We start from the raw sequence: 25,104 nt of genomic DNA on the forward strand, positions 1-25,104 counted from the left end.
TCCCATTGCTTCCTGGAAGTGGAAACCAGAGAGAAGACTCACAACTTCTCCAGATCACTAGGGCTCTTAGAGGACCTCCCAGGACTGCAGTGGGGGTGAGACAAGGGTGTTGCCAGGTGTGGGGAGCCCCATGCAAAAGCCCTCTGTCCTGGAAAGAAGCTGCAGGCACCAGGAGAGGAGGAGATCCTGGCCTCAGAACTGCCCCCCAAGTCTTACCTTTGACGAGGGTATGCTTATCTGTGGGGGAGGAGCGAGCCAGCACCCGGAGCTTTGGCCAGATCTTGTCAATTCGCTCCTGTTCAATCTGGAGAGGGATGGGGAGAGGGTCAGAGAGAGAAACTGAGGTCTGGAGAAGGGAGGGGGCTCACCCAAAGTCACGGGGCTCTGAGTGGCACATTGGCTGACCTCTGTACAGTCATGCGGCCCCCAGGCAGCACCCCCAACCCCCAGTTCATCCCTCCGATGGATGTGCTGGGCAAGTACCTCCCCCTTCTCGTTGCGGATTCTACGGTTGAACTCCTTGCCCTCCAGGCACAGAAAGTCCTCCCCAGGATGGATGATGCCACACTTGATGGCGATGGCCCGGGCCGTGTTGATATTGTCACCAGTGACCATGCGGACGGTGATGCCTGCCCGCTGGCACTTGCGGATGGCTTCTGGGACCTGGAAGTGGGGGGGCAGGAGCAGTGGGGGTCAGCATCCCTGGGGCAGGCCTTCACTGCCCTTATGGATTCCAGAGTGAGCCCTGTTCATGGGCAGCTCTAGTGGAAGGGGCCTGGATGACTGTGAGATGCTGACAGCACATATGGCATGTAGACCCTCTCTTTCCATCCTGTGTCCATGGCAGGCATCGTTAATCAATCACAGAACCGGCGACTAAACCCTGATGTGGTCTCAGAATTCTCAGCAGAGTCCCAGGCAGCCACCACCTAACACTATGATGGTCTCTTCTGAGATGAAACCACGGGCTATCCTGACTTAGGGGCAAGGGCTTTGAGAAAGTCCTCAGTAATACCCCAGGTGGGGTTAGAACACTCTGCTATACAGAGGAATGTGTCCCTGTTTTATTCACATGCACAGTTCCTGTGAACTCAGTGAGAAATATGTTTACACGTTTTCAGGGTTTTTTTTTGTTTTTTTTTTTTTGTTTTTTGGCTGGGGGCACTGCATTTGGGAGCATTTCATTTACAAAATGTGACACAGGCTTTGAATAAATACAAATGATTATACTTCATGTAAAATAGGACCTTGCCATGAGAGAGTAAGGACTGCCTCTTGCCCTCTCTGCCTGTAATGAATGATAGACTAATGCCTGGGCCAATCAGGCCAGAGTCGATGCAGCCAGTCAGGAGAGGGTAAGCCCTGCAAGGCACCCCCCATCCCCCGGCTCCTACGCAGATCTGTGGATTTATTTGCCCAGTGATTAAGATGCAGAAACCAGCCTGGAGCTGCTGCAAGTCTTCACACACAAGACAGACCAACTGAACAAGGGATTCTGACCCATGGGCAATGATAAAATAATAAGGTAATATTTGCTATTTGCTGCAAAACGTCTTTGAGTGGAAGAAGACATATGAAGGGCAGAAAATCCAGTTGTACAAGAAGACCAAAGCACTTTAGAATCTCAGGCTTGGAAAGGTGGAGTCTGACTACCACTCCTCTTGCATATCACAGTGCCTGGGGAGCTCACTCCCATTCCTACTCTGCCAAGCCACTGCTGAGAGGGTCTGAAGACCATTATAGGCTGAACTATAGCCATGCCCTCCCCCCCGTACCCCCCCAAATATATTTAAGTCTTAACCCCCCAGTGCCTGTGAACGTGACCTTACTGGGAGATAGGGTGTTTATAAAGGTAATCAAGATGAGGTCAGTAGAGTGGCCCTAGACCAATGTGACTGGGTTTTTATGAAGAGGGGATATTTGGACCCAGACACATATACAGGGAGAATGCTACATGAGGATGAAGGCAGAGATTGGGTGTTGCTGCCACAAGTCAAGAAATGCTGAAGATTCCCAGCAAACCCCTGTAAGCTTGGCGGGGGGCACTGGGGGAGGGAAAAGATCTGAAGCAGATTCTTCCTCACGACCCTCAGAAGAAGTCAACCCTGCCAACACCCTGATCTTGGACTTCCAGTCTCCAGAACTGTGAGGCAGTCCAGTTCTGTTGTTGGAGGCCCCGAATCTGTGCTGCTTCATCATGGCAGCCCAGCAAACTCAAAGAATTAGAACATTGGTTCATAACCTGATTGTGGACAACACCTGCCCACTGGTCCCCTTCCTGCCCTTGGGAATTTTAAAAACAAGGATTGATCTTGAAAATGTCTAGTCTCTTCCCGCCCCCACCCACACCCCGCTGTTCTGTGAGCACGGAGAACCACCATTCCAACGTGAGGTCACGGCCCAGCCCCTCCTCAGGTTCCCTGCCTCTGGCCTTGCCCCTCTTCCATCACTCCTGACCTGACCACCAGTGGGCGGTCTGCCTAAAGTTCAGCCTGGGTGTCACTCTCCTTTAGCGGCTTCCCCCTACTGCTTGTAGAGAAAATCAAGACTCCTGAGCATGGCCATCTTGTGGCAGAGCAAGGAACAAATGCCATGAAGAGGCCAGCTCCAGGCTAAGGCCAGGAGGCCCCTCTGGCTTCCAGAATTGTATCAGAGACCAGCTGCGGTGACAGGTAGTGATCTCTGCGTTACGAGGGGTGAAGCAGGGTAAGCTGACCACAGGTCTCCTCTGGGTGCATTTCTGGGGCCTGGGGAAGAGGCTTCTGGTGCCCACTTGGGGCTTGGGGGCCACGTGAGCAAGGCCTCTGCCTCATGCCACAGCGGCGGCTCACACAGGCAAACGTGACCTCTTTTTACAGACCCAGAGGGAGTGGGGATGTGGAAGGTCCAACATCCTGCTTACGTAATTTATCGATGTCCTCACAGTGTCTGTAACCCAGACTGCAGCCCCCTGCTGTCTCCTGTTCCAGAGGAAAGGAAAGAGTCACTGCTCTTTTGGGGACATACACCTTATCTAGCTCCTGCCTTCGAAGGAATAATTCAGGTTATGTTTGAGTCAAAGATACTTGGGCTCTTAGAGTTGGAAGGGACTTCAGGTCAGGACTCTGACTCTCTTCTCATTGCCCAGCTCTCCGGCTAGGCATCCCACAAATGGCCAGCCAGCCTTTGCTTGCAGGCTTCTGATCCTGGGGTACTCACTCCTTCCGAGGCTGACCACTCCATAGGGAAACAAGTCTATCATATCCTTTCACGTAATCATTCTTCTTTCAGATGAGAGCAGGTGCTCTGGGTCTGGCCATATACTCTTGTAGGAGGCAGGGTCTTTGGTAAAGATCTCTGTACAAAGGGCTCTCGGAGCACAGAGGAGGGTGCAATTCCTTCAGAAGGAAGTAGAGGGAGAGGAGAAATCTGGGAAAGCTTCCTGGAGAGGGGGATGTTTGAGTTGCTTCTGTTCAGTCAGCACTAACTGAGGCTCTGGTGTCTGGCACTCTGCCCAGGCGGGGGCTACACAGATGACTGCTTCATTGTGGCCTGGGCCACAGAGCAGTGCCCCATGAGAGGCACTGGCAGAGAAGTTGGGAAGGCTGCTGTAGAAAGGACATGGCAGGTGATCCAGAGGGGGTGAGGCCGAGGAGGATATGGGGCAGGAGCCAGGAAGCATGAAGCTGGAGAAGGGCCTGCAGTCAGAAGGTGCTGGAATCAGGGGCTCAGTACTAGGCCTGAGAGCCATGATAAGTTCTGAGCTGGGAATGAAGTGACTGGAACCCTGTTCTAGAAAGACTAACGCTTTCAAGGCTGTCTCAGGGAGCTGAAATCTGCCTGCTTGGAATCCCCACCCTCTAGGGCTCCCCGAAACAAGCTGACTCAGGGAGAAAAAAGAGGCAGCTAATTTTTCTGGACCTGCACTTTCCTCTGTGTGGTGGAGGTTTCTCTGCCCCTGGGAGAGAGGGCTTAGGGACCAAAAGGCTGGGTTGGGCTTTGCCCTGGGGATCCACCTGAGTGTTGGCTTGTAAAGTGGGGATGAGGCTAGGTGATGCTGTGGCCGGGGCAAATGGTACCAAGCCTGGGGATAGTAGATGCTGGTGGTGGGGGTAGGATGGCTGGCAATGCACCTGACCATGGTCTTTCTTCCTTGTTCTTCCTGCTCCAGGAGATGGGGAGGGATGTCGCGGGTGTGGATACAGATGTAGTGGGGGGTGAGGCACACCTGGCATGTGGGGACAGGGAAAGGCAGCCATTTGTTTGGGGTGGAGGAATGGTGTGGCCATGCCACCACGATTCCTGGGTCAGGGACCTTAGAGGCCTGTGACCTGCCTGTGGGAGGGATTCCAGATGGACCTGGACACCCCTGAGGGCCTCCTTGGCCACCTCCCTTACTGGGCAGTGGACCCTGTAACCAGATGTCTTTGTTGTACTTCAGTCTGGCTTTACACTCTCACATGCTATGGGTCTACTTACTCGTCCCCTTTTACTGGGCATTTCACTAGGCTGTGGGCTCTGGAAGGCAGGGACCGCCGACTGCTCAGGACACATCCAGGGGCCTGGCACAGGGCACACGGGTCATCATGAAACATCTCTCTGCTGAAATTCCTCAAAGCCTGCCCTGGTGAATGGATTTGGGTGGGGACATGCCAACTTTTCCCAATTTAGCTCCAGGCTCCCCTCCTTCCCATTTCTCTCGTAAGTCCACGGTATTCACTAGACTCTCACCTGTTTGCGTTTACCCGCGCTGTTCCCTGCGCCTAGAATGTCCTCTCTCCCTTAACTTGGGAGTCTCTCCCCCTTTCAGGTTTTACTCATAAAACCATTCTGGATTCCTCCAGCCCAATGGGGTGCTTCCTTAAACTGCACTCAGCCTCTCCTTGTACTGCTCACTCAGTCATTCATTTGACAAACAGCTACGGAACATCTCACTGGTCTGGACACTGAGGAGCCAGGGATGATTAAGAGCCAAGCCACTGCGGCACCGATCTGGCTGAAATATACTTTCCACATAGACAAAATTGCTGTAAAATGAAAAAAAAAAATTCCTTCTTTTGCTAAAATTATCCAAGATTTTTCTCACGGAGGAAAAACAGCCAGAAAATGGGCGCTTCCTGTTTTCATTAAATAAAGGCTTTTAAACATCTGTTGTTTCTGGTGACACCCGTTGTCTGTGACTCCAAGGGCTCCAAACACCCCCGGATAACCCGGTGAATCCCAGGCTGCTGCTCTTCTTATGGCTTCATCCGCAGTGGCTTCAGGCAGCATCGGAAAACGTACCCACCGAGAAACGTGTATGTGTCTGGGGCGTGATCGGCAAGCCTGTTTCGATCTGTTCTGTCTTCTGTCTTCTCAAGGGAGGAAGGCAACGTCATTTATTCCCTTGACAGATGGGGAGACTGAGGGGGTAGTGTGTGTTCCAGCAGTTGCTGCAAATGTTCGTAGGGCCCCGGAAGTGGCCCAGGCTGAGCTTTGTGCTCCGGCCGGCCTCAGGGTTGCCTGGGAGAGCCTGCCCCGAACCTCAGGCACAGACACTCCCCTAAGGTCATCCCAGAAGCTAGTGACGGTGGCTGCCTGTGAGGCGGGAGGCAGGGGCCCTGGGGAGGGGAGCATGGGAGGCTACTTCACCTTGTCTGTTGAACCGTTGGAATTTGGCTCCATGTGTATAAATCCATCAGCTTAAAACCCAAATAAATCAAAAGCCATCCCCACTTCACTAGGAAATGGTGAATCGACAGGTCAGAGCTTTTATACTTTCGAGTAGCGTCACCAGCAACCGTGCTGGTGTCTCTCACTTGGGAATGTCCAACTCTTTCATTGTTTGGATGGGGAAACTGAGACCCGGGGAGGAGATGCGTCTGAAGCCTTCTGTGAGGGAGTGGCCAGGGTGGGATTAGAACCCATGTCTCCTGACCCTGTGTGTCAGTCTAGTAAGTCCCTGCTCTCCAACACAGCTCATGACATCGAAATCTACATCCGGGGAGAGAACCCAGGGCAGAGAGGAGGTCACCAACAAGGATGCACTCACTTGATGGAAGCAAAGAAAGGTGTCAGGGTGAGATTTCCCCGTCAGCCAGCTCAGAATGTTGGAGCTTGGCAGGGATCTGAAGAGCATCTGGGTCAACCTCCCATTTTACAGATGAGAAGACCAAGGCACAGAGAGGAGGAGGTGGCTTCTGAGTGGCACAGCTGGGGTGTGTATCCAGCCCCCTTTCTCCAAGGCAGGGCTCTCCAGGATGAAAGTGCTCCCAGCCCTGCTGGGAGTCTGTGCCTGAAGCCTCCTTCTCTGGATGATCATGTTATTAGTGGAATATTCCATGACCCAGATCAGCCCTTCTCAGGCCCTGTCCTCTCTCTCCTCACCCTCCTGACTTAGAACCCTTTGCTCTTTCATTTCTGGGGCACCTAGGAGCAAGGCCTGGGGCAGAAAGGCAGAAAACCTGTTCTAATCTGGATTAGCTCAGCCACTTACAGTGAGACTTTGGGAAACTCACTGTCCCTGCTTACCCTCAGTGTTTTCACCTGCACCCTGGGGCCAGGGGAGGCATTTGGTCTAGGTCAGCAGCAGCTCAACCCCTTTGGTGCATTGTCAAATCAGTTTAGGAGGTGGTGACTAGCATTAAAAAAAAAAAAGAGAGAGAGAGAGAAAGAAATAGAAGAGAATAGAAAATACAAGGGCATCACATTACTTTGTGACATCCTTATTTTGGTTAAGTGTATGGGCTTACTGAGTCATGATATAAAATATGTTTCTTATTAGCACAGGTCATGACCAAAAAAAAGGTATGTGTCTGATGCTGCTTTCCACCCCACTTTGGGGATGGTTCTGAGGCGCGTGATGGGCAAGGAATTCTGGGGATGGAAAGATAGGGGAGCCGCCGGCTGGCCCTGTCCGCTACCGGAGACTAGTCCCTGGTGCCTGTAAGGGCATAGCCTGTCATGGGAAGCCTGAACCCACTGGTGGCAGGTCATGAGTGGGCGTCCCGTGGGGAGGTTGCTAAATGGCCTGTCTGTCCAGGGAAAGACACAGTCTGCAAGAAAACACATATGGTTCTAGGGCCAAGCACCTGGGCAACAAATTGCCTTTGACGCTTTAGGCTCTGGGTGGGAGTGAAGAGGTCTGTGGAGATCTATGGGGTATGAGCATGTGAGATGAGTACCAGGCATAGTATTGGAAGACTGGTATTCAAGTCCCGTTCATTCTCATTCATTCATTCCACACTTAATTGTGTGGAATGAATGAATCCATAGGCCGGGCTCTGTGTTAGGGGCTGTTACCTGTCACTGGCTCCAGAGTTCTGAACTACTGGGCACAGAGGAAGAGAACCCCATTTAAGGGCCATGTACCTCATGCCAGACACTGACTGTTTGTGGTGTGTGCACGATCTGACACCTCGTAGTATCCTGGGAAGTGTATGTGTGGAGAATACTATTATTATCCCCAGTCTACAGATGAGGAAACAGAGGCTCAGAGAGGTTATGTAACTGGCCCAAGGTCACACAGCCAGTAATGCTGGGACTCAGGATCCCAGGTCTTTTTGAGGCCTGAGCTCACACTCTCGACGATACCTCTTGTTGCTACAAAAACGTGAAAGTCCACATCTGTGACAGACATTCTAGTTTCATTTGGTCTTTGGAACACAGACTTTTACAGCATCAGGACTAGGAATTTGGAAAACACTTGTCTACCCCTTTTCACTGGAAAGAAGGTGAAGTGGAGGCTCCATAAGGAGCAGGGAACAACGAGAGGTCCCCAGACAATGGTATCAGGACAAGTGGGGAACAGTGAAGTTGCCTCCAGTGGAGGAAGGTGGCCCTGAGAGGCCCCATCACCGAATTCCACAGCTGAGACCAATGTGGGCCCAGTCCCTGCTGGCCTGGGAATCAGCCCTGGACCCAGCAGCTGTGTTAGTCCTCCGATGATATGGAGGCCAGCCTGCCCTGGGCTCTGCCCTCTGGGGCCCCCCAGGGTGAGGACTCACTCTGCCTGCCCACAGCAACGTTTTGGAGATTCAAGGCTGCCCTCTCTTCTTCCCACAGCCTTTCCAGCCTGGGCAGTCTGACTGAGCACCCACGTCCATCCTCCCCCAACCCTGTGAACCCCAGCACTGAGTTCTGTCTTCCCGCCCGGGGCAGACGCAGCTAAAAGAGAGTGAACACCTGTGTGATCCGAGCACTCCTCTAGGTGCGCTTTCTATATCACCTTCCTGGGTCCTTCTCGGGGGCGGGGGGGTTGCTATCATCCCTCTTCTCTTCCGCCTGGGAATTTCCTGGCCCCGTGCCCCTGGAGATCTGAGAATGGGACACTGTGGGCTGTGTCACTGTGCAAGCCCGCTGGGCAACATTGATTGGGAAACTGGATCTGAATGGACAGAACTCTACCTGCCGGTGTGACATCACACTGAGGGTTTTCCTGAAAACCAGTGACTTAGTTTCTGGGTGTCTCCTTTATGGGGACCCTGGAACCTAGGCCTATGGTTGTGCTATAGGAGATCCTGGCACCTGTGGGGCAAGAGGATTCTAAGGCAGGGCTGCCCCCATGCTTGTCCCTTGGGATCAAGGGGAGGTTTCTGGTTGGGTGGATGGCTCTAGGGCTGCTCTTGTGGCAAAGCAGTGCCTGCCTGCTGGTTGCCTGATGTCCTGAGCAGGCTGATGCCAAGCGTGGCCTACGCTGATCTCAGGAGTCTGAGTGCTTAGGAGTAGGTAAAGAGAAAGCCTTGTGGATGCTACCGGGAAACTGAGGCTCAGGGAGGTGAGGCAACTTATGCTAGCTTGCCAGCAGACTGGACTCCCAGCCCCTCCAAGCCTGCTGGTAGAGGGCTTACCTCGGGCCGCACAGGGTCCTCGATGCCCACCACGCAGATGCAGGTTAGGTCATTGAGGATGTCGTTCTCATTGTCCCAGTCAGGCTCGGGGCTGCTGGGGAAGTCGCGGTAGGCCACACAGATGGTGCGCAGCCCATCGCAGGCCATGGGCTCAATCACTTTCTTCACCATCTCATCCCGGTCGCGGGGCCGGAAGACCCGAGGCTCCCCTGCCCCGTTGAGAATTTTGCAGCATCTGGGGACAGATGAGGGGGGAGCTGGGTAAGGTCCAGCCAAGGGCCCAAAGGTCCTCCATCTGACCAGCTTGCACTCCCCTCCCCCTCCCCAGTGACGCCCAGCTGGCTGTGGAGCATTCATCCAGTTCATCTCCCATAATGCTTCAGGGCTGGTCCAGGCCCCTGGGCCCCATGCAGGGATGAAGTCAGGACCAACCAAAAAGAAATCAGGCAGCCTTCTTGCCATATCTGCCCTAGTCCATTCAGCAAGAGCACATCTACTTTGATCTGTCTTATATTCATGAGATTTCATCTGAAAAATTAGTCCCACAGCTAAAATGGTTTTCAGAGGGCATGAAACCTAGGCTAGTGGTTCTGGACCTTGCTCACACATTAGAATGGCTTAGGGGGAACATTGAATAAATGAAGACCCATGTGTGAGCCCTACCCCAAAGGTTCCAATTTATTTTTATTATTTTGGGGGGGGAGGGGCTGAGGGAGAGAGAGAATCTTTAACAGGTTCCACACCCAGTACAGAGCCCAACGCAGGGCTTGATCTCATGATCCTGAGATCATGACCTGAGCGGAAATCAAGAGTTAGACGCTTAAGTGACTGAGCCACCCAGGCGCCCTGTATCCGTGGTTTTTTAAAAGCTCCCTGGGGTGATTCCAATGTGTATCCAGGATTGAGAACCACTGGGCTAGACCAATCCCATCAAGGTCTGAGTGGGGAAACTGAGGTCTAGGGACTGGGAGTGACTTGCTTAGCTCCCCAGGCTTCTCTCTGGCACCTGGAGCAGGAGTTGACTGGCTAACAATGAGTATCACTCTTGTCAACCATCTCTGTGCTGAGGGAATAAGGGAGATTTAACAGTGACAGCAGGTGGAACTTCCTGGTGACCCTGTGATGTAGGGACGAGGAGGGGAGGGCTCTCTGTAGAGTTTCAAGAGGAAATAGTGGAGGAAGCTCCTGCAGACGGTCCTGCTGCGGGACATTGGGAAGGGCCCCCCCTGCACCTCTGGGTGCCAGTTGGCCCTCCAGCCCAGCCCAAAGGACAGACTGCATGGCACGATCCAGTGATCCCTGGCTCCCTGTCCTGTCCCCCCCTGCCCAGCCCTGCCACGTGGAGCTTACTTCTTGAGCACGATCTCGGAAGCGCCCTTGCTGTACATGCGGAAGCTCTCGTCGCGCAGCTTGATGACCGTGCTCATGGACTTGCGCACGGAGTTGAAGGTGTACACCTTGTACAGCTTCTCCTCCGGCATCTGGGTGCGCACGGGCTCATAGTCCTGTTTCAGGTCCAGCACGAAGCCCAGCAGGCCACACTCCGTCTTGTTGCCCACCTGCCGAGGCAGGGCTCCTTCCTTCTCTGGGGGCTGCGGGGAGAGAGGCCGGGGAGGCTCACATGGGGTTGCCTCTCAGACCCTGGGGCCAGGCTGCCCCTTTTCCCGCCACCCACACCCCTCTCCATCCCAGACCCAGTCCTGGCTCTGGATGAAAGCAGTTAAGCAAGATCAGCTTTTTAAAAATTATGAACTCTTTCAACACCTACAAGCTGGATAGAGAATAAGAAAAAAACACTCGTGTACCCTCCATTCAGCTTTGCAGGACCTGAGCAGTACGCCCTGTTTGCTTCAGATTTTTCTTTCTGGAGAAGGGAAACATGACAGATAAAAGTGAGTCCCCCTGTGTATCTCTCCTTGTCTGCTGAATCCACCCCTTGTCCCAGAAATAATCTCTGTCTTAAAAGGGGCATGCATTATTACGCCATGTGTTTGTTTTTTAATTTTAAAGATTTATTATTTTTTTTTTACTTCAGAGAGAGCAAGAGAGCAGTGGTGAGGGGCAGGGGGAGAGGGAGAGAATGAATCTTAAGCAGGCTCCACGCGCAGTGAGGAGCCTATCATGGGGCTCGATCCCACCACCCTGAGAGCATGACCTGAGCTGAAACGAGAGCTGAACGCTCAACTGACTGAGCCACCCAGCACCCCCCCATTACTTACTTTGAACTTTTTCTATATTTTTATAATTAACCTTCTGGTGATTTCCAGAATTTTATGACTTTTCCACAACAGTTTTTGTCCCCTCTCCACTAATGAAAGATAATGACAACATGGAGGACTTAAATAAAAATGCCTAATTACTTATTAGCCCAAGAGAGCTGAGCAGTTATTCCTTCAAAATACCTGGCATTTTATTACCCTCTGTGAAATATTTTAATTTTCCTCTAAAAGGATTTCAAACAATCTATGGTTGCAAAGGGCAGAGCTGCTTCCTACGTAATTCAATTTGTTTCCATGAACTTGAGCTCCGAGATCGCCTACGTTTATACTAAGAAGCAGGGGCCCACTCCTTTTCTCTTTTGATTTTTTTTTTTTCTAGATCTTGAGAAACCCAGAGGTTTTGCTATTGCTGTAAACTTTCCATGAGCTTTTTTATCTCTAGGGCTCTGATTCTGTAAGGGAGTTAAGGCGTTGGTATTGTTTCCATTTTCATGGCCAGGAAGCAGGCCCAGGAGGGAAGTGACTTTCATGGTCACACACCTACAAAGGGGCAGACCTGGGGCTGTCCCCAGGCCCCTGGCTCCTAGCGCAGAGCTTAATTCAACACATTTCCCTGTTGTACGGAGCCCTTTGGAAATGCTCGATGCTGCCACTAGGCATAATTTTGAGAGAAAAATTCATGTTCGTGTTTGGGGTCCTGGGGGGTGAATAGAGCCAAGAGGAAGGAATGATGACTAGAAGAACTACAAGTTATAAATAAAACCTGCAAAAATGAGATTAAAAAAAAAAGTGCAGCTAGAGATGCCTGGGTGCCTCAGTCGGTTAAGCATCCAACTCTTGATCTCAGCTTAGATCTTGCTCTCAGGGTCTGAGTTCAAACCCCACATTGGGCTCAATGCCGGAGGGCAGCTGACTTAAAAAAAAAAAAGGAAAAAAAAGAAAAAGGAAAAAAAAGAAGCATAACTAGCCTGTACCACCTCACATTCATTTGGATGGCTACTATAAAAAGCCAAAGCAGAAAACGAGCGTTGGTGAGCGTGTGAAGAAATCGCAGTTCTGTGTGCTGTTGGTGGGAAGGTGACAAGGTGCAGCCGCTGTGGAAAACTGGATGGTATTTCCTCAGAAGATTAAACATGGAATTCCCATATAATCCAGCATTCCACTTCTGGGTATATATATATACCCTGAAAGAACTGGCAGCAGGAACTTCAAAAGACCCATGTTCATGACGCCATTACTCACAAAAGCCAAGAGGAGGCGGTAATCCATGTGTCCATAGAAAAAGGAATGGATAAATAAAGAGTGGTCCAGACATACAAGGGAGTATTAACAAGCCTTAAAACGGAAGGAAATTCTAACACACGTGACCACATGGATAAACCCTGAGGACATTACAAGTGAAATAAGCCAGTCACAGAAGGACAGACACTGTAGAATTCCATCCGTACTATGTGCCTAGAAGAGTCAGACTCACAGAAACAGAAAGTAGGATGGTTGGGACCAGGGGTTGGTTGTTGAGGGGGGGAATGGGGAGTTAGTTTTTGATGGGACAGAGTTTCAGTTTGGAATGATGAAAAGTTCTGGGTTGGAGGGTGGGGATGGTCGCACAACCGGAATGTACTTAATGCCACTTAAAAACAGTTTAGATGGGTCATTTGATGTTACAGGTGTTTTACCGCTTAGAAACCTCCAGAAAGTCCCTCCAAACAACCCAGCATAGTAAACTGTAGCACGTGCCATATGATGATGCTTCTAGGAGCGGATAGAAAACAACTTTCTGCTGAGTGGCCCTCTCTGGTGGCCTGGACCTCTCCTCCTCACCCCTCAACAGGCACTGCCCCCCGCCCACCCCCCCGCCCTGTGCCCGGATGAACCACCAACCAGCTTAACGGCAGCGGCAGCGGCCACTGTTTGAATGTTGATCGGCCCTGTACTTTATCGGGCTTGTCCCATGCGTGGCCGGGGTGTGTCCCCCCAGCGCCCGGGGAGGCCAGCGAGAGTGCTCCCACTTCACAGCTGTGTGCAGGGAGGCCCAGAGAGACGAGCTCACACTGCTAGTCAGCGGCCCAGCTAGGATTTGACTCCAGTGTTCTCGGCTCTGAGCCCACAGCACATGCTCTCCCCAGAGTCCATCCTGTCCCCACTAGCCCTGGAGATCTCTGATGAACTAGTGAACTGGTTGATGATTGATTTAGAGTGCAAGGGGACGGGGGGAATGTGTCTGTCTCCCACTATGGGGTAACCAGTGAATATCTGTGGAAACAATACACGAGTAATTCTGTGCTTGTGCATGTGGGGTGCTGCCCGTGGAAGGCCAGATGGGGTGGAACTTTGGCTTCCAGAATTCTCCTCTAAAGACCTGTCTCCCCAGGAGCTTCTCAGTGCTAGGCCTCCCAAGGAACACGAGGCAGCAGAGCCCTGGGCTCTTCCCCAGAGGCTGGGAAGGCAGATCAGTGTGAGTGGCCAGGACAGAGGGACCGCCCGAGACGCCCTGGGGAGACCTACTCCCAGAAAGCAGACTCCTTGGGGCCCTTCCCAGGCTCAGCAGTGCAGCTGTGTTGTGTGGTGTGTGCAGTTGTATGTGTAATTGTATGTGTAGTGTGTGTGTGTAGCTGTGTATGTGTACAGCTGTAAACACACGTGATGTGTATGTGCATAGTGTGTCCAGTCGTATGAGTATGGCGTGTATATACATGCAGTTGTGTGTGTGTGTTTATGTATGGTGTGTGCATGTAACTGTATATGTGTGTGGTGTGTGTAATTGTATGTGTGCTATGTGTGCAGTTGTATGTGTGTGGTGTGCATATATATGCAGTTGTGTGGTGGTGTGTGTGTTTGTGTATGGTGTGTGACTGCAGTTGTATGATGTGTGTATGCAATTGTATGCGTGTTGTGTGTACTCATATGTGTGTATGTGCATGGTGTGTGTGGCATGTACATGGGGTGTGTGTATGGTGTGTTCAGTGCATGTGTGTGGTGTGCATGGTGTGGTAGGTGTATATGCATGGTGTGTGTGGTGTGTGTAATTAATTGGATGTGTGGTGTGTGTGCAGGTGTGTGTATATGCGTGACATGTGTGTGATGGTGTGTGGTATGTGGCATGTGCATGGCGTGTGTGTGTGGTGTGTGTTGTGTGTGTGGTGTGTGTGTGGGCCTCCACACATGCAGGGTGACAGGGTGTGATGTAGGGATTAACAGCTCTGTTAAAAATCCAAATTCCCCATTTGGGACTATTTGCTTTAAACTCTTCCCCCAGAGATAGTGCTTGCAAAAACAACACAAACCAAAACAACTGAAACAGTTGTTGAGTTCAACACACAGGCCCCTGCTGTTTCACCTACCAGAACCACAGCTCACCCCACCTCCCCATCTTAGCGCCCCGCAAAGTCACCTCCTGAGTTTTCCGCACCTTTTGGCTGCCCTGGCTTGGCCCGAGCCCACTCTCAGAGTGTGGTTTGACTTGGGGACTCTGAGGTTCATTGGGATATTCAATAGGGCCCTTGTTTGGAGCTGGGAGATCTAGGTTCAAGGTTGGTCTCTGCTTCCTGGAGTCCCTCTCTAAGTGCCCAAGTTCTAAGACATGGGAAATACAATTAAACGGCTCCTTCCTGCCTTTGAGGACTACTGGGGCTCTCGGGGGTAAGGCAGCATCACAGCCACCTCAGCTTAGGAATGGGATGCCCTGAGGGCCTCGGGCTTCTAATTAGGTGAAGTGTGGCTGATTTACTCAGGAAGACCATCCTGCCAGAAAACCCCTTTTTTGCTCCTTCCTCCTGAACCACTGCAGAGGCTCCAGGGAGACTTGTTTTTCTCTCGACAGTGTATGTGTTCAGAAATATGCCATGAACTTCCAAGAATTCTGCTCCACAATTCCCCATCCTCGGCTTAATAATTCAGATGTTAACTGCAGTGTCAACCCACTTCGAAAGAGGTCTTACAAAACATGAACTTAAGGTCTGCTTGGGTGGGTTCAGCACGCAGAACATACGTGGTTGGGAAAGGAGACCGCCTTCCCGAGAAAGCACAAGGCCTCACAAGTGAGGAACGAGGTCCTTCCACCTTAAAGCGAAGCTGTGGTTCTGAGAAGCAGCAGGGCTACGGGAAGGACCTAGAAGTCCTGATGTTCAAAGGGTCGGAGGCAACAGAGCAAATCTGAGAGTGTGCCAGGATTTCTGAGGCAGGGGAGCAATTTCTGACTCAAGGATGATTCACACAGCTTCTCTCAGAGGGCAAGTTTAGTTCCTAATGATTTGAAATGAGACGGGGAAGAAAGATTTGTCATGCTCAGAAAGGATGGAGCATGGGGTTCCTGGGCCACTTTACCAGGCCTCCTGGCCAGCAGCCCGGGCCTCACACCACTCTCCACCCCTGCCTGGGCTGCCTTTCCTGAGTGCCGTGAGCAGAATCCTTTTAAGGGCTTATCAGATGCCACCTAGTTGTCCCCCATGACCCCCCCCCCCCCCCCGCCCCATCCTGGCTCTCATTATTCCAGCCCCGGAGAAGTGCTCAGGCCACAGATCACCTGAATGAGCCAGACATTGTCAGGTCTCCAGGCCTTGGCAGCACTGTGCCCCTGCTTGGAATGCCCTTGCCTGCTTGGTAAACTCCTCTGGAATCCTCTGGGTCCAAATCAGCCTCTTGGCGGTCAGGAGCAATCCTGGGAAGCTTTCTTGATATTTCTACACTCAGTGTTTTTAGCTTCAAGATGGGAATGGTCCTATTTGCCCTGATTCCCTGGAAGGGAGGTGGAGGGTCAGGCAAGACAGTGACTGGCAAAATAAACAACAGAGGATATGGCTTGGGAATAATAATAGAAGTTATGAGAGAAGTAACTAACGTGGCCTGAGTGCTTCCTACCTGTCAGGCGCTGTGCGGGGACATACATATTTTCTCATCCGACCTTCACAGTGGCTCTGAAGCTGTCTCCAGGCAAGGGTGCAGCCACATGTGGGCAGGAAATGCTAGTGAGCTGCATGGGCTCTGGGTTGGACAGACATGGGTTCTAATCCTGGCTCAGCCTCTTATCTGTTGTGGAACTCCAAGCATGGTTTTTCACTTCTCCCAGCTTCGGGGTTTGATCTATGAATTAGACATGTGATGTCACGTACTTCATGGGATCATTGTACAAGTGCTACATGGGGGTAATTTCTTAGCATTGAGCCTGGCTAAGTGAATGTTAGCAACTAGGATTAATTATATATTCACTTTACAGATTTGCAGATTGGGAAGCAGAAGCTCAAAGGGGTTACGTAACTTGCTTGGGGTCACACAGGTGGTAAGTGCTGGAGATGAAGTTTGAACCTTGTTTTGCTGGACTTCAGAGCCAAACCTTACTGCTTCTTGGACTAGGTGTCAGGACATCTGCATTCCAGCTTCAGTTGCCCACGGGGAAATTTGGGACAAGTCCCTTCCTAATTCTGGGTCTCAGAGTAAAGTGAGCGGGCTGGACCAGAGGGTCTCTAAGGCCTGTGAGTCCATGGAGATGACGCCCATACAAACTACACTGGAAATACTCAAGTAGGTTGTTTTTCTGTTTTTGCTTTTTAAGAATGAAAGGTGCTAGCTAATTGGGAGGTCTCTAGATTAGTGTAGACTAGAGAGCTGGGGGCAGCTGCAGAAGCAGCTCAGTATGCTGGAGGAAGCAACAGAGCACTGGTGTTGGCCATGGGACAGAGAGGGGCCAACTCCTACCTCTTGCTGCCACAAGAACAGGAAAGTAGAACATAGGGATAGTCGTGTCCTGAGGATCTTATTAATTCATATCCACCCATCCACTGCCCACATCCTCATCCATTCATCCACTCATCCATTCAACCATCCACCCATCCATCCATCTACCCATCCATCACCCATCCATCCATCTGTCTCCCTACCTCATCCTCATCTCATTGATTATATATCTATATATTTATTCACTAATCAATTCACTTACCTCACCCACCCAACCTGTGTTTCCCAGGAGCTATGCCTGGGGGAACAGAGATGACTCAAATGTGTTTCTCCCTCTCAACGAGCCCACGTTGTCTATGTCAGAGAATAAGAAGACATGGGAGAGTCAGTGCTCTCACAGAGGAGGAAACACAGCCCTGTCTGATTTTCTCAGGCCAGGTTCATTTCCTTATCAAAGTTGATGGATAGGGGGTGTGGGGAGGACACTGCCTGCCTTTACCTGCCTTGTGTGCTTTAGGAAGTGCTATTGTCTAGATTTCCTAGCCTGGTTTGGAGGGTGGCTGGACTTCCACTCTGGACTAAGTAGCCCCTGATTCTTCTCAGGAGTCCTCTGAGCCTGGGAGGACCATCCCTCAGAGACCCTTTGCCCTATATGGCTGGCAGGCCCTGGCTGTGAATCTGGACCCCAGGCCTTCTTTTCCGAAACGAAGATTCTGCAGGACTGATTTCAGTGCCCAAGAGCCCGGTCTGGACACCCTACTCAACAGCTGGCTTTGGAGTATCTGTAAGTTGGCTTTGTTCCTAGTTGGCTGTGTGACTCTAGGTAAGACCATTTTCCTCTGAAGCTCTGATGCTTCTGCTAATTATTGTTAGCCTCAGCATTGCTACAGATGGATTCCCCTTTCAAAGGGTGATCTTGTTGCTGAATAATGACAACACTAACCATACATGGCACTGAATATGAGCCAGGAATTGTGCAAAGCACTTTTCACTTACTAACTCATTTCATCCTCACAATAATCCTATCATTTTCCCCAGGAAACTGAGGCACGGAGAAGTTAAGGAACTTGTTTGCATTCTTGTAGCTAGAGAGGGATTTGAACCCAGGCTGCCTGGCTCCAGAGGATGAGTTTAACTACTTTGTCATACCAGGGAACTCTGCTGTCCCTTCTATATGGAGGACCATCAGTCCCCAGGAAGGACAGCCATGTGGCTAGGGGGTTTTCAGTAAGGATCCGGACAGAAGAGGTACAGGAGTCCTGGAATGCTAGGGCTCAAAGCACATCAGGGAACACTGGCACCTGAGAGGTAAGTGACTTAGCCTGATTACAAACCAAGGATCCCAATTCCTGGGTCCCTGGCCTCTCTCCAGTCTCAGCAGCTACACCTCCCCAGGTAGACAGACTGACCCCTGTCCTTAAAGCCACATGGATCCGACCAACATCTGGAAATGAGATTCTAGCTTTGCAACACACCTAATTGAGATGTCTCCTCAGCTCTCCTGGCAGACACCAGAACAGCTTTTTTTTTTTTACTGTGATTACATAACCTACATCTCAATCCAAGCCCACCTCATAGGGCTGTGGCCCCGCGGCCACCCCATCTTCGAAGCCTGCTCTGGGAATTGCCCTGCTCCCTTCTCTGCCACATCTGCAGAACAAGATCATTAACAGCATCTCAGGTCTTTTAGGAAGACCTGGGAAACAGCATAAAACACTGCTGAGTTCCCTTGATTCCCAAATTGGGGCGGGGATGGGGTGGGAAGAAGACAAAACGTCATCATTTCTGACATCACCCCAGGGGCTCTGGATCACCCCTCTGTATGCGTCCTCTGGACCTACTTTCTCCTCTCCTCTGGGGGCCTCCCTCAGCCTGCAGTGCTGGGGTGATGTGGGTGGCTGTTCGGCCCTGGACAGTGCAGACCTTGCAGCCCCAGTGTTCTGGAGGCAGAAGCTGCCTCCTCCCCTTTCTCCCACCAGCCCTCAGCCCCTCGCTGCTGGGTCACACTCTCCCTCCCCATTTGGATAAACTCCTGGCGGCTCCCACAACCCAGCCCGACCATGATGCTTCAAGCTGGCTCTGGGACAGAAGGGAGAGGTCAGGGCTAGGGCACATTTGGGAGGCAAGGAAAAAAGCCCAGCCGCTCACCTAGATGCTCCCACTACAGATGTCCTACATCTGGCTGCCGACTGACCTCTGGATGGACCATTCCGTGTTTCTCTTCATCCAAATATTGGTTAATTACAAAAAGGCCATCTGTGCTTCTATACCAAATAGGGATCGCAGCATGATGAGTCTACAAAGCTTAGCTGAGAGAGGAATATGAGAATTCTTATCGAAACTTGTGATACTGCCACTATTACTAACAACAACGTCACCGGCGGTCGATCCTTTCTGAAAATGGCCGAATTAGTTCCCTCTCTAAATCCATGCCCTTTGCAGTGTGATCTTGTAGCTCCTCCCATTAAGAGATGGAGTCTATTTCCCCATTCCCTGAATCTGTACTGGCCTCTTGGCTTGCCTTGGCCACCAGGATGCACCAAGATGTGAACCAGCCCAGACCAGCCTGCTGGAAGAGCTGGGACCACGCGGAGCCAAAATGAACCATCCCAGCTGAGGCCATCCCAGCCCAGCCTACGGTGCTTCTGAGATCAGCAGAGCTGTCCACCTGAGCCACCGCAGATGCAGATGTGAGAGGGAGTCCCATGGACAGCAGAAGAGCCCACCCACAGAATTGTGCACTAAGTACAGTTTGGTTTTGGAGCCACAAAGTTTTGGAGTCCAGTAGTCCCTGCTTATTTTGGGGGGATATGTCCCAAGACCCCCAGGGGATGCCCAGATCTGTGGATCGTACCGAACCCTATGTATACCATGTTTTGTCCTAGACATGTATCTTCGTGATAAAGTTTCATTTATAAATTAGGCACAGTAAGAGATTAACAACTGATTAAGAACCGATAATAAAATAGAACAATTATTACAATTACTGTAGTAAAAGTTATGTGAATGTGGTCGCTCTCTAGATATCTTACTGTATTGTACTCACCCTTCTCGTGCTGCTGTGAGATGATAAAGTGCCTATGTGCTGAGCTGAAGTGGAGGAAGGGTCCAGCCTGTGCCGTAAATCACGAGGCTACTCTTGACCTTCGGATGATATGTCAGAAGGAGGGTCAGCTGCCATGGGCTGAGGCTGACCGCCCGTAACTGAAAGGGGGGCTACTGTAGTTAATGTAGCAAAAGCCAACTAATAGTAAGTGTTTTGTTTTTGCAAGGAGGACAATGACAGGATCTAAAAAACGCAATTAACATTTTTGGGGGGTCATATAAACATCATCGCTAAATCAAAAAGAAACAAGTTGCTTGCTATATGACCACCCCAAATACATCAGCAGGATTCAAAAATAGGAATCACATCGTTCAGTCTGCCTGGTGTCTCCGCGTCACCCTGCGGACCTTGGTTCCTCCAGTGGAGGCTGCACCACTCACCAGAATCTTGGTGGTGTAGGCGCTGTTGATGGCAATGGCATTGACGAGCAGCTCCAAGGTCTTGGCGTTGATGGAGCTGGGGTCAGGAATCTCCTTGTAGTGGACGTCGCCGACGTAGGCCTGCACAACTGTCATGCGATTGGTGGTCAGTGTGCCCGTCTTGTCCGAGCAGATGGCGGTGGCATTGCCCATGGTCTCACAGGCATCCAGGTGGCGTACCAGATTGTTGTCTTTCATCATTTTCTGGGGGCAGGGGCAGGTGAGAGGGTGACAGTGAGGAGAGGGAGCTGGGGGGCCAGGGAGTGGGGTTGGAGGCACTGGGAAAGCATGCAGTAAGAGGTGCAGAACTGCTGCCATCTGCCCCGTGGCTTCCCGTATGTGCAAAGATGTGGAATCGGGGATCTGTGTGTGTGCGGCCTTTTAATTCGCTTTCCTTATTGAACCACTTAAAAGATCTGATTAATTGGCCTTTTTTTTTTTTTTTTTAGAATCTGTATTCCTTATGGAAAAGATAGGGAAAAGGGTGGTAAATTAATGTTGGATCTTTTACGATGACCTCAAATATTTTTCTCTTATACCCTAATAGAAGTAGCCATCCTTTATTTGGTTAAGGGTTTTTTTTCCCCCCCCAAATCTTTTGCTGGTGGCTGGATCTCATTGTCATTTTTGGTCCCACCAAAAATAAATAAATTTAGGATACATGTATGTGTTCATAGACATAGGACAGTATCTGGAAAAATGTCAAAATATTAGGGTTATTATTGCTGGGTGGTAGAATGACAGGAGATTTTTACTGCCTCCTTTTTTTTTTTTTAAAGATTTTATTTATTCATTTGACAGAGAGAGAGATCACAAGTAGGCAGAGAGGCAGGCAGAGAGAGAGGAGGAAGCAGGCTCCCTGCGGAGCAGAGAGCCTGATGCGGGGCTCGATCCCAGGACCCCGAGATCATGACCTGAGCCGAAGGCAGCGGCTTAATCCACTGAGCCACCCAGGCACCCCTTTACTGCCTCCTTTTAAAAAAATCTATAGATTCTAAAAAAAAATCTACAGATTTGACTTTTTTTTCTGCATCGCATACATATTATACCTCGTATAACAAAACCACCAATTTCTTTTCAATATGCAAACACAAAAAAGAAAACAAATCCGTCTTCACGCCATCACCCAGAATGGATACATCTTATGTATAGACATCTTTTCTTCTTAAATTTATAGCAAAAATGAAATCCCACCATACATATTATTATGAATTTTCTGGTATTCACCTTCCTCCCTATCTTCCCAGCTTCACTCCTAGCTTCTTTGAGGTTCTCAAGCAAACTCATGCAAATGAAGTAATTCTCAAGCAAGTGTCATGCTTAAGATAGACCCTGCAGACCCAGTTACCCTATCTGGCAAGGGGGGACCAGAGAAGCTGCTAGAGGCAGAATCAGACAAAGTTCTCATCTGTTCCTAGTAATCTGGTTTCCTTTATTCTTGCTCCCCATCCTAACTCTTTATAACCTGGGTGGCTCAGTGGTTTAAGCCGCTGCCTTCGGCTCAGGTCATGATCTCAGGGTCCTGGGATCGAGCCCCACATCGGGCTCTCTGCTCGGCAGGGAGCCTGCTTCCCCCTCTCTCTCTGCCTGCCTCTCTGCCTACTTGTGATCTTTGCCTGTCAAATAAATAAATAAAATCTTTAAAAAAAAAAAAAAAAAAAGGGTAAAAAAAAGAGTGCCATTAGAATAGTTTTAATAGCCGTTCATGTTATGAAGAGATGAGTATTGGTAGAATTATATGCTATTGCAATCTTATTATAGCCTGTGGTAATAGTGACACTTCATGTATGTTGAATGCAGGAGCAGTAGCAATAGGAATTTGCAACACGCTTTACGGCTGGCGAAGTTCTTCCTGTTCATTTTCTAGTCTGATGGCACAGGAGACCTGTGAAACCTTCGGGGATGGTGATCCTCCACGTTGGTGAATGGAAAAGCCACAGCCAAGTGATTTGACCAGGATCACACACCTAATGTGGGTTAATGCTGAGACTGGAGACCGGCTCTGTTTAGCTTCACAGCCTGGGTCATTCCATCAGGCCCCTGCCCATCTACTGCCGGAACAGGGTTCGTCTGTTGGGCTTAAGAATGAATATATAGGTGGCTGCTCTGCCCTGGAAGTGTGGCTGGTCTGACGTGAAATGTGCCGTACGTGTAAAAATATGTGTTGGGTTTTGAAGACTTACTAGGAAAAAGGCAATGAAAGACGTCTCACTAGCTTTTCGTATATTGATTATATGTTGGATTGCTAACATAATATGTTTGGACATAAAGGTGAACTAAATTGTATTACTAAAGGTGAAGTAAATTATATTATTAAAGTTAACGTCACCTCTTTCTTTTCACTCTTTCCTTTGAACAAGGCCGCGAGGGAATTTAAAATCACACATACGGCTCACGTTGCCTCTCTGAGCCATCTCTGTTCTTTCAATGGTGGCTCCCCGGGTGGATATGCCAGGCTCAGAGAGGGGAGAGTTTGCCTCTCCTGGGTTGCGGCTGTACTCAGTTTATCAAGTGACTATAAAAGTAACATGACCTAAGACAGCTGAAGGTACCAGATGCCAGAGATGCGAATGGCAGAAAGTGCAGAGACCTAAAAAGGTCTGTATATGGTCGCCCCAAACTACCTCTGTGTGACTTTCAAGATACCCTGAGCTCGGCTGGATGGCTGTGGGGGTCCCCTCTCATGGCTTAATGAGAATCACCATCTCTGGGCCCCAAGCCCCCAAGCAGCATCGTGTTGTGACCTGTTTGGTCTTTGGTCTGTGAGATGGAGTTTCTTCAAGAACCCTAAAATAAGGAGGCGATAAGGGCCGTATCCTTTACCCAGAGCTGCCACTTTCTGGCATCTGCCTGGAGATCTCTTTTCTGTATGAAATTACATCGGCAAGCCCAGTCCAAATTCCAGGTTGGAAACTGACGCCCGCCATGCCCTCCGGCAGCTCTGCCAATGTCTCAGAGCCATGCCTTGTTTATAAACATGCCCAGGGCTCCATCCTTGTAGGGACGTCCTGGCGTTGGGGCACTGGGGACCAGGAGTGCAAAGCCCTGCCCTCCGAGGTGGGAAAACCATGAGGCCAATGGCAGAGAATGAGGCCCCAAGCTTGAGGCAGCCACTGAGATGCTCAGCCCAGTGTTCGGACTCCATGGTCGGCCTTGGCTTGGGAGCAGGGGGCGGCAGGGCTCTGCCATCTGGGGAGCACTAGGAACACCCACCCCACCCCCAGGCCCAAGTGTCCACAGTCAGCTTTCATGGACTTATCACCCTTCATGAAACTGCTTTTCAAACCTCTTCCCTTTTCAGCCCATCCCCGGAGTGGAGGGGGTGTCCTTAAATCAGATTTCTTTTGGCTTTAGGCTCATCTCTTCCCAACTTCAGGGAGCAACCTCTGAGATGAGTTGCAGAAGTATCACAGCTTCCATGGGACTTTGACCTCAGACTTCTCCTTACATTTGGTGGGATGGGGTTGGGTTTGGGCCTGCATTGTAAGGTCTGCTTTTTATGGTGGTTTTTTTTTTTTTTTCTTTTTTAAAAGTGGAGCTGATGGTCAATGTTTAAAAATCAAGAGAGCTTATATTAAGTCCAGGTTTCTGGCTTCTCTGGGAAAAATGTGGAGAGTGGGCAATGCAGGGGGCGGCTGCATCTGCAAGGCAACACTTGGCTGTCCCTGGAGCCAGGATGTGGCCCTCTGGGTGGCTATAGGCCTCCCTGAGGACATGTGAGCTCTGGGTTCCCACATATCTCTCGTCTCCCAGCTTCCAGGGTGCCCCCTTCCGTCTTCTTAGCTCGACTCACGGCCCCAGCGCTTGCCCCACAGGCCACCCCCAGAGCCCTGGCTGGGGGCAGCTGATCCGAGCTCTGCCGGCCGGTCCTCTCCTTCTCACCTTCACTGAGTAGGCCAGGGAGATGGTGACGGCCAGAGGGAGCCCCTCCGGCACGGCGACCACCAGCACCGTCACACCGATGATGAAGAACTTGACAAAGTACTGCACGTAGACGGGCGTGCACTCGGGTAGCCACGGCTTCTTGTTGACTACGAAGGTGTCCACGGTGAAGTAGAGCACCAGGATGATGACCGTGATGGCCGACATCACCAGACCTGTAACACGGGTCGGGGGGCAGATCTGCTTAGGGGCTCTTCCGAGGGTGGGGGCCCTGGGAAGTGAGATGGGGACCAAACACTTGGCTAGGTGGACCCTAACCCACATCTCATAGCTTTATGGCCTGGGGCACGTCCTTCAGTCTTACAGAGCCTCAGTCTCCTCCTCTGTGCAATGGGGATGCATGCTTATTTCACGCGGTTTTGCAAAAATCAAAAGTGATGGATGCATGTAAAGCCCCTTGCACAGTGCCCGACACCTTGCGGGTGCTCAGGAAATGTGTGCTGAGACCATGGGAATCAGTTCGAACTCCCTGCATAGTTCTCACACACGTTCATCTGCGCTTAGTACCACTTATCAACTCACCTGCCCAGGAACCTAGTAGCTCCTAATTCAGGAACCAGGGACACAGCCCTAGAGAGGACAGACTCCCTGCCCTTGAGAAGCTGAGACTTCAGAGGGGGAGGCAGACAAGAAGCAAAAAGCTCATGAACAAGACCGTCCATGGAGGGATAATGGTGTGTAGAACTGCAGGACGACGGGATAGAGAGCCACGTGGGCTGCCGGTAAGAAAACGACCCATGTGTCCATCGGCAGACCAATGGATCAAGAAAACATGGCACAGACACACAGCAGAGTATGACTCTGCCTTAAAAAAGAAGGAAGTCCTGCCACTTGCAACCCCATGGATGGGCCTGGAGGACATGATGCTGGATGAGAGAAGGCAGACACAGAAGGGCTTACATGAGGAATAGAAATAGTCAAACTCATAGAAGCAGAGAGTG

General features: G+C 50.7%; 1 protein-coding gene across 14 annotated transcripts in view; it reads right to left on the reverse strand.

Moving 5' to 3' along the window:
• The window catches only part of ATP2B2 (ATPase plasma membrane Ca2+ transporting 2), a 367,384-nt gene that overhangs the window by 21,908 nt on the left and 320,372 nt on the right, over nt 1-25,104 (reverse strand). For all 14 annotated transcript variants that reach the window (XM_045990373.1, XM_045990363.1, XM_045990365.1 and 11 more), the window contains 6 exons: nt 24,104-24,318; nt 20,183-20,425; nt 10,158-10,399; nt 8,808-9,042; nt 484-663; nt 217-304 (listed from right to left, as the gene is read on the reverse strand). In XM_045990373.1, coding sequence (XP_045846329.1) covers nt 217-304; nt 484-663; nt 8,808-9,042; nt 10,158-10,399; nt 20,183-20,425; nt 24,104-24,318 — 1,203 coding nt within the window. The remainder of the gene's footprint in view (nt 1-216; nt 305-483; nt 664-8,807; nt 9,043-10,157; nt 10,400-20,182; nt 20,426-24,103; nt 24,319-25,104) is intronic.

The sequence above is a fragment of the Meles meles genome, chromosome 20, assembly GCF_922984935.1.
Source record: "Meles meles chromosome 20, mMelMel3.1 paternal haplotype, whole genome shotgun sequence".
Classification (NCBI taxonomy): Eukaryota; Metazoa; Chordata; class Mammalia; order Carnivora; family Mustelidae; genus Meles; species Meles meles.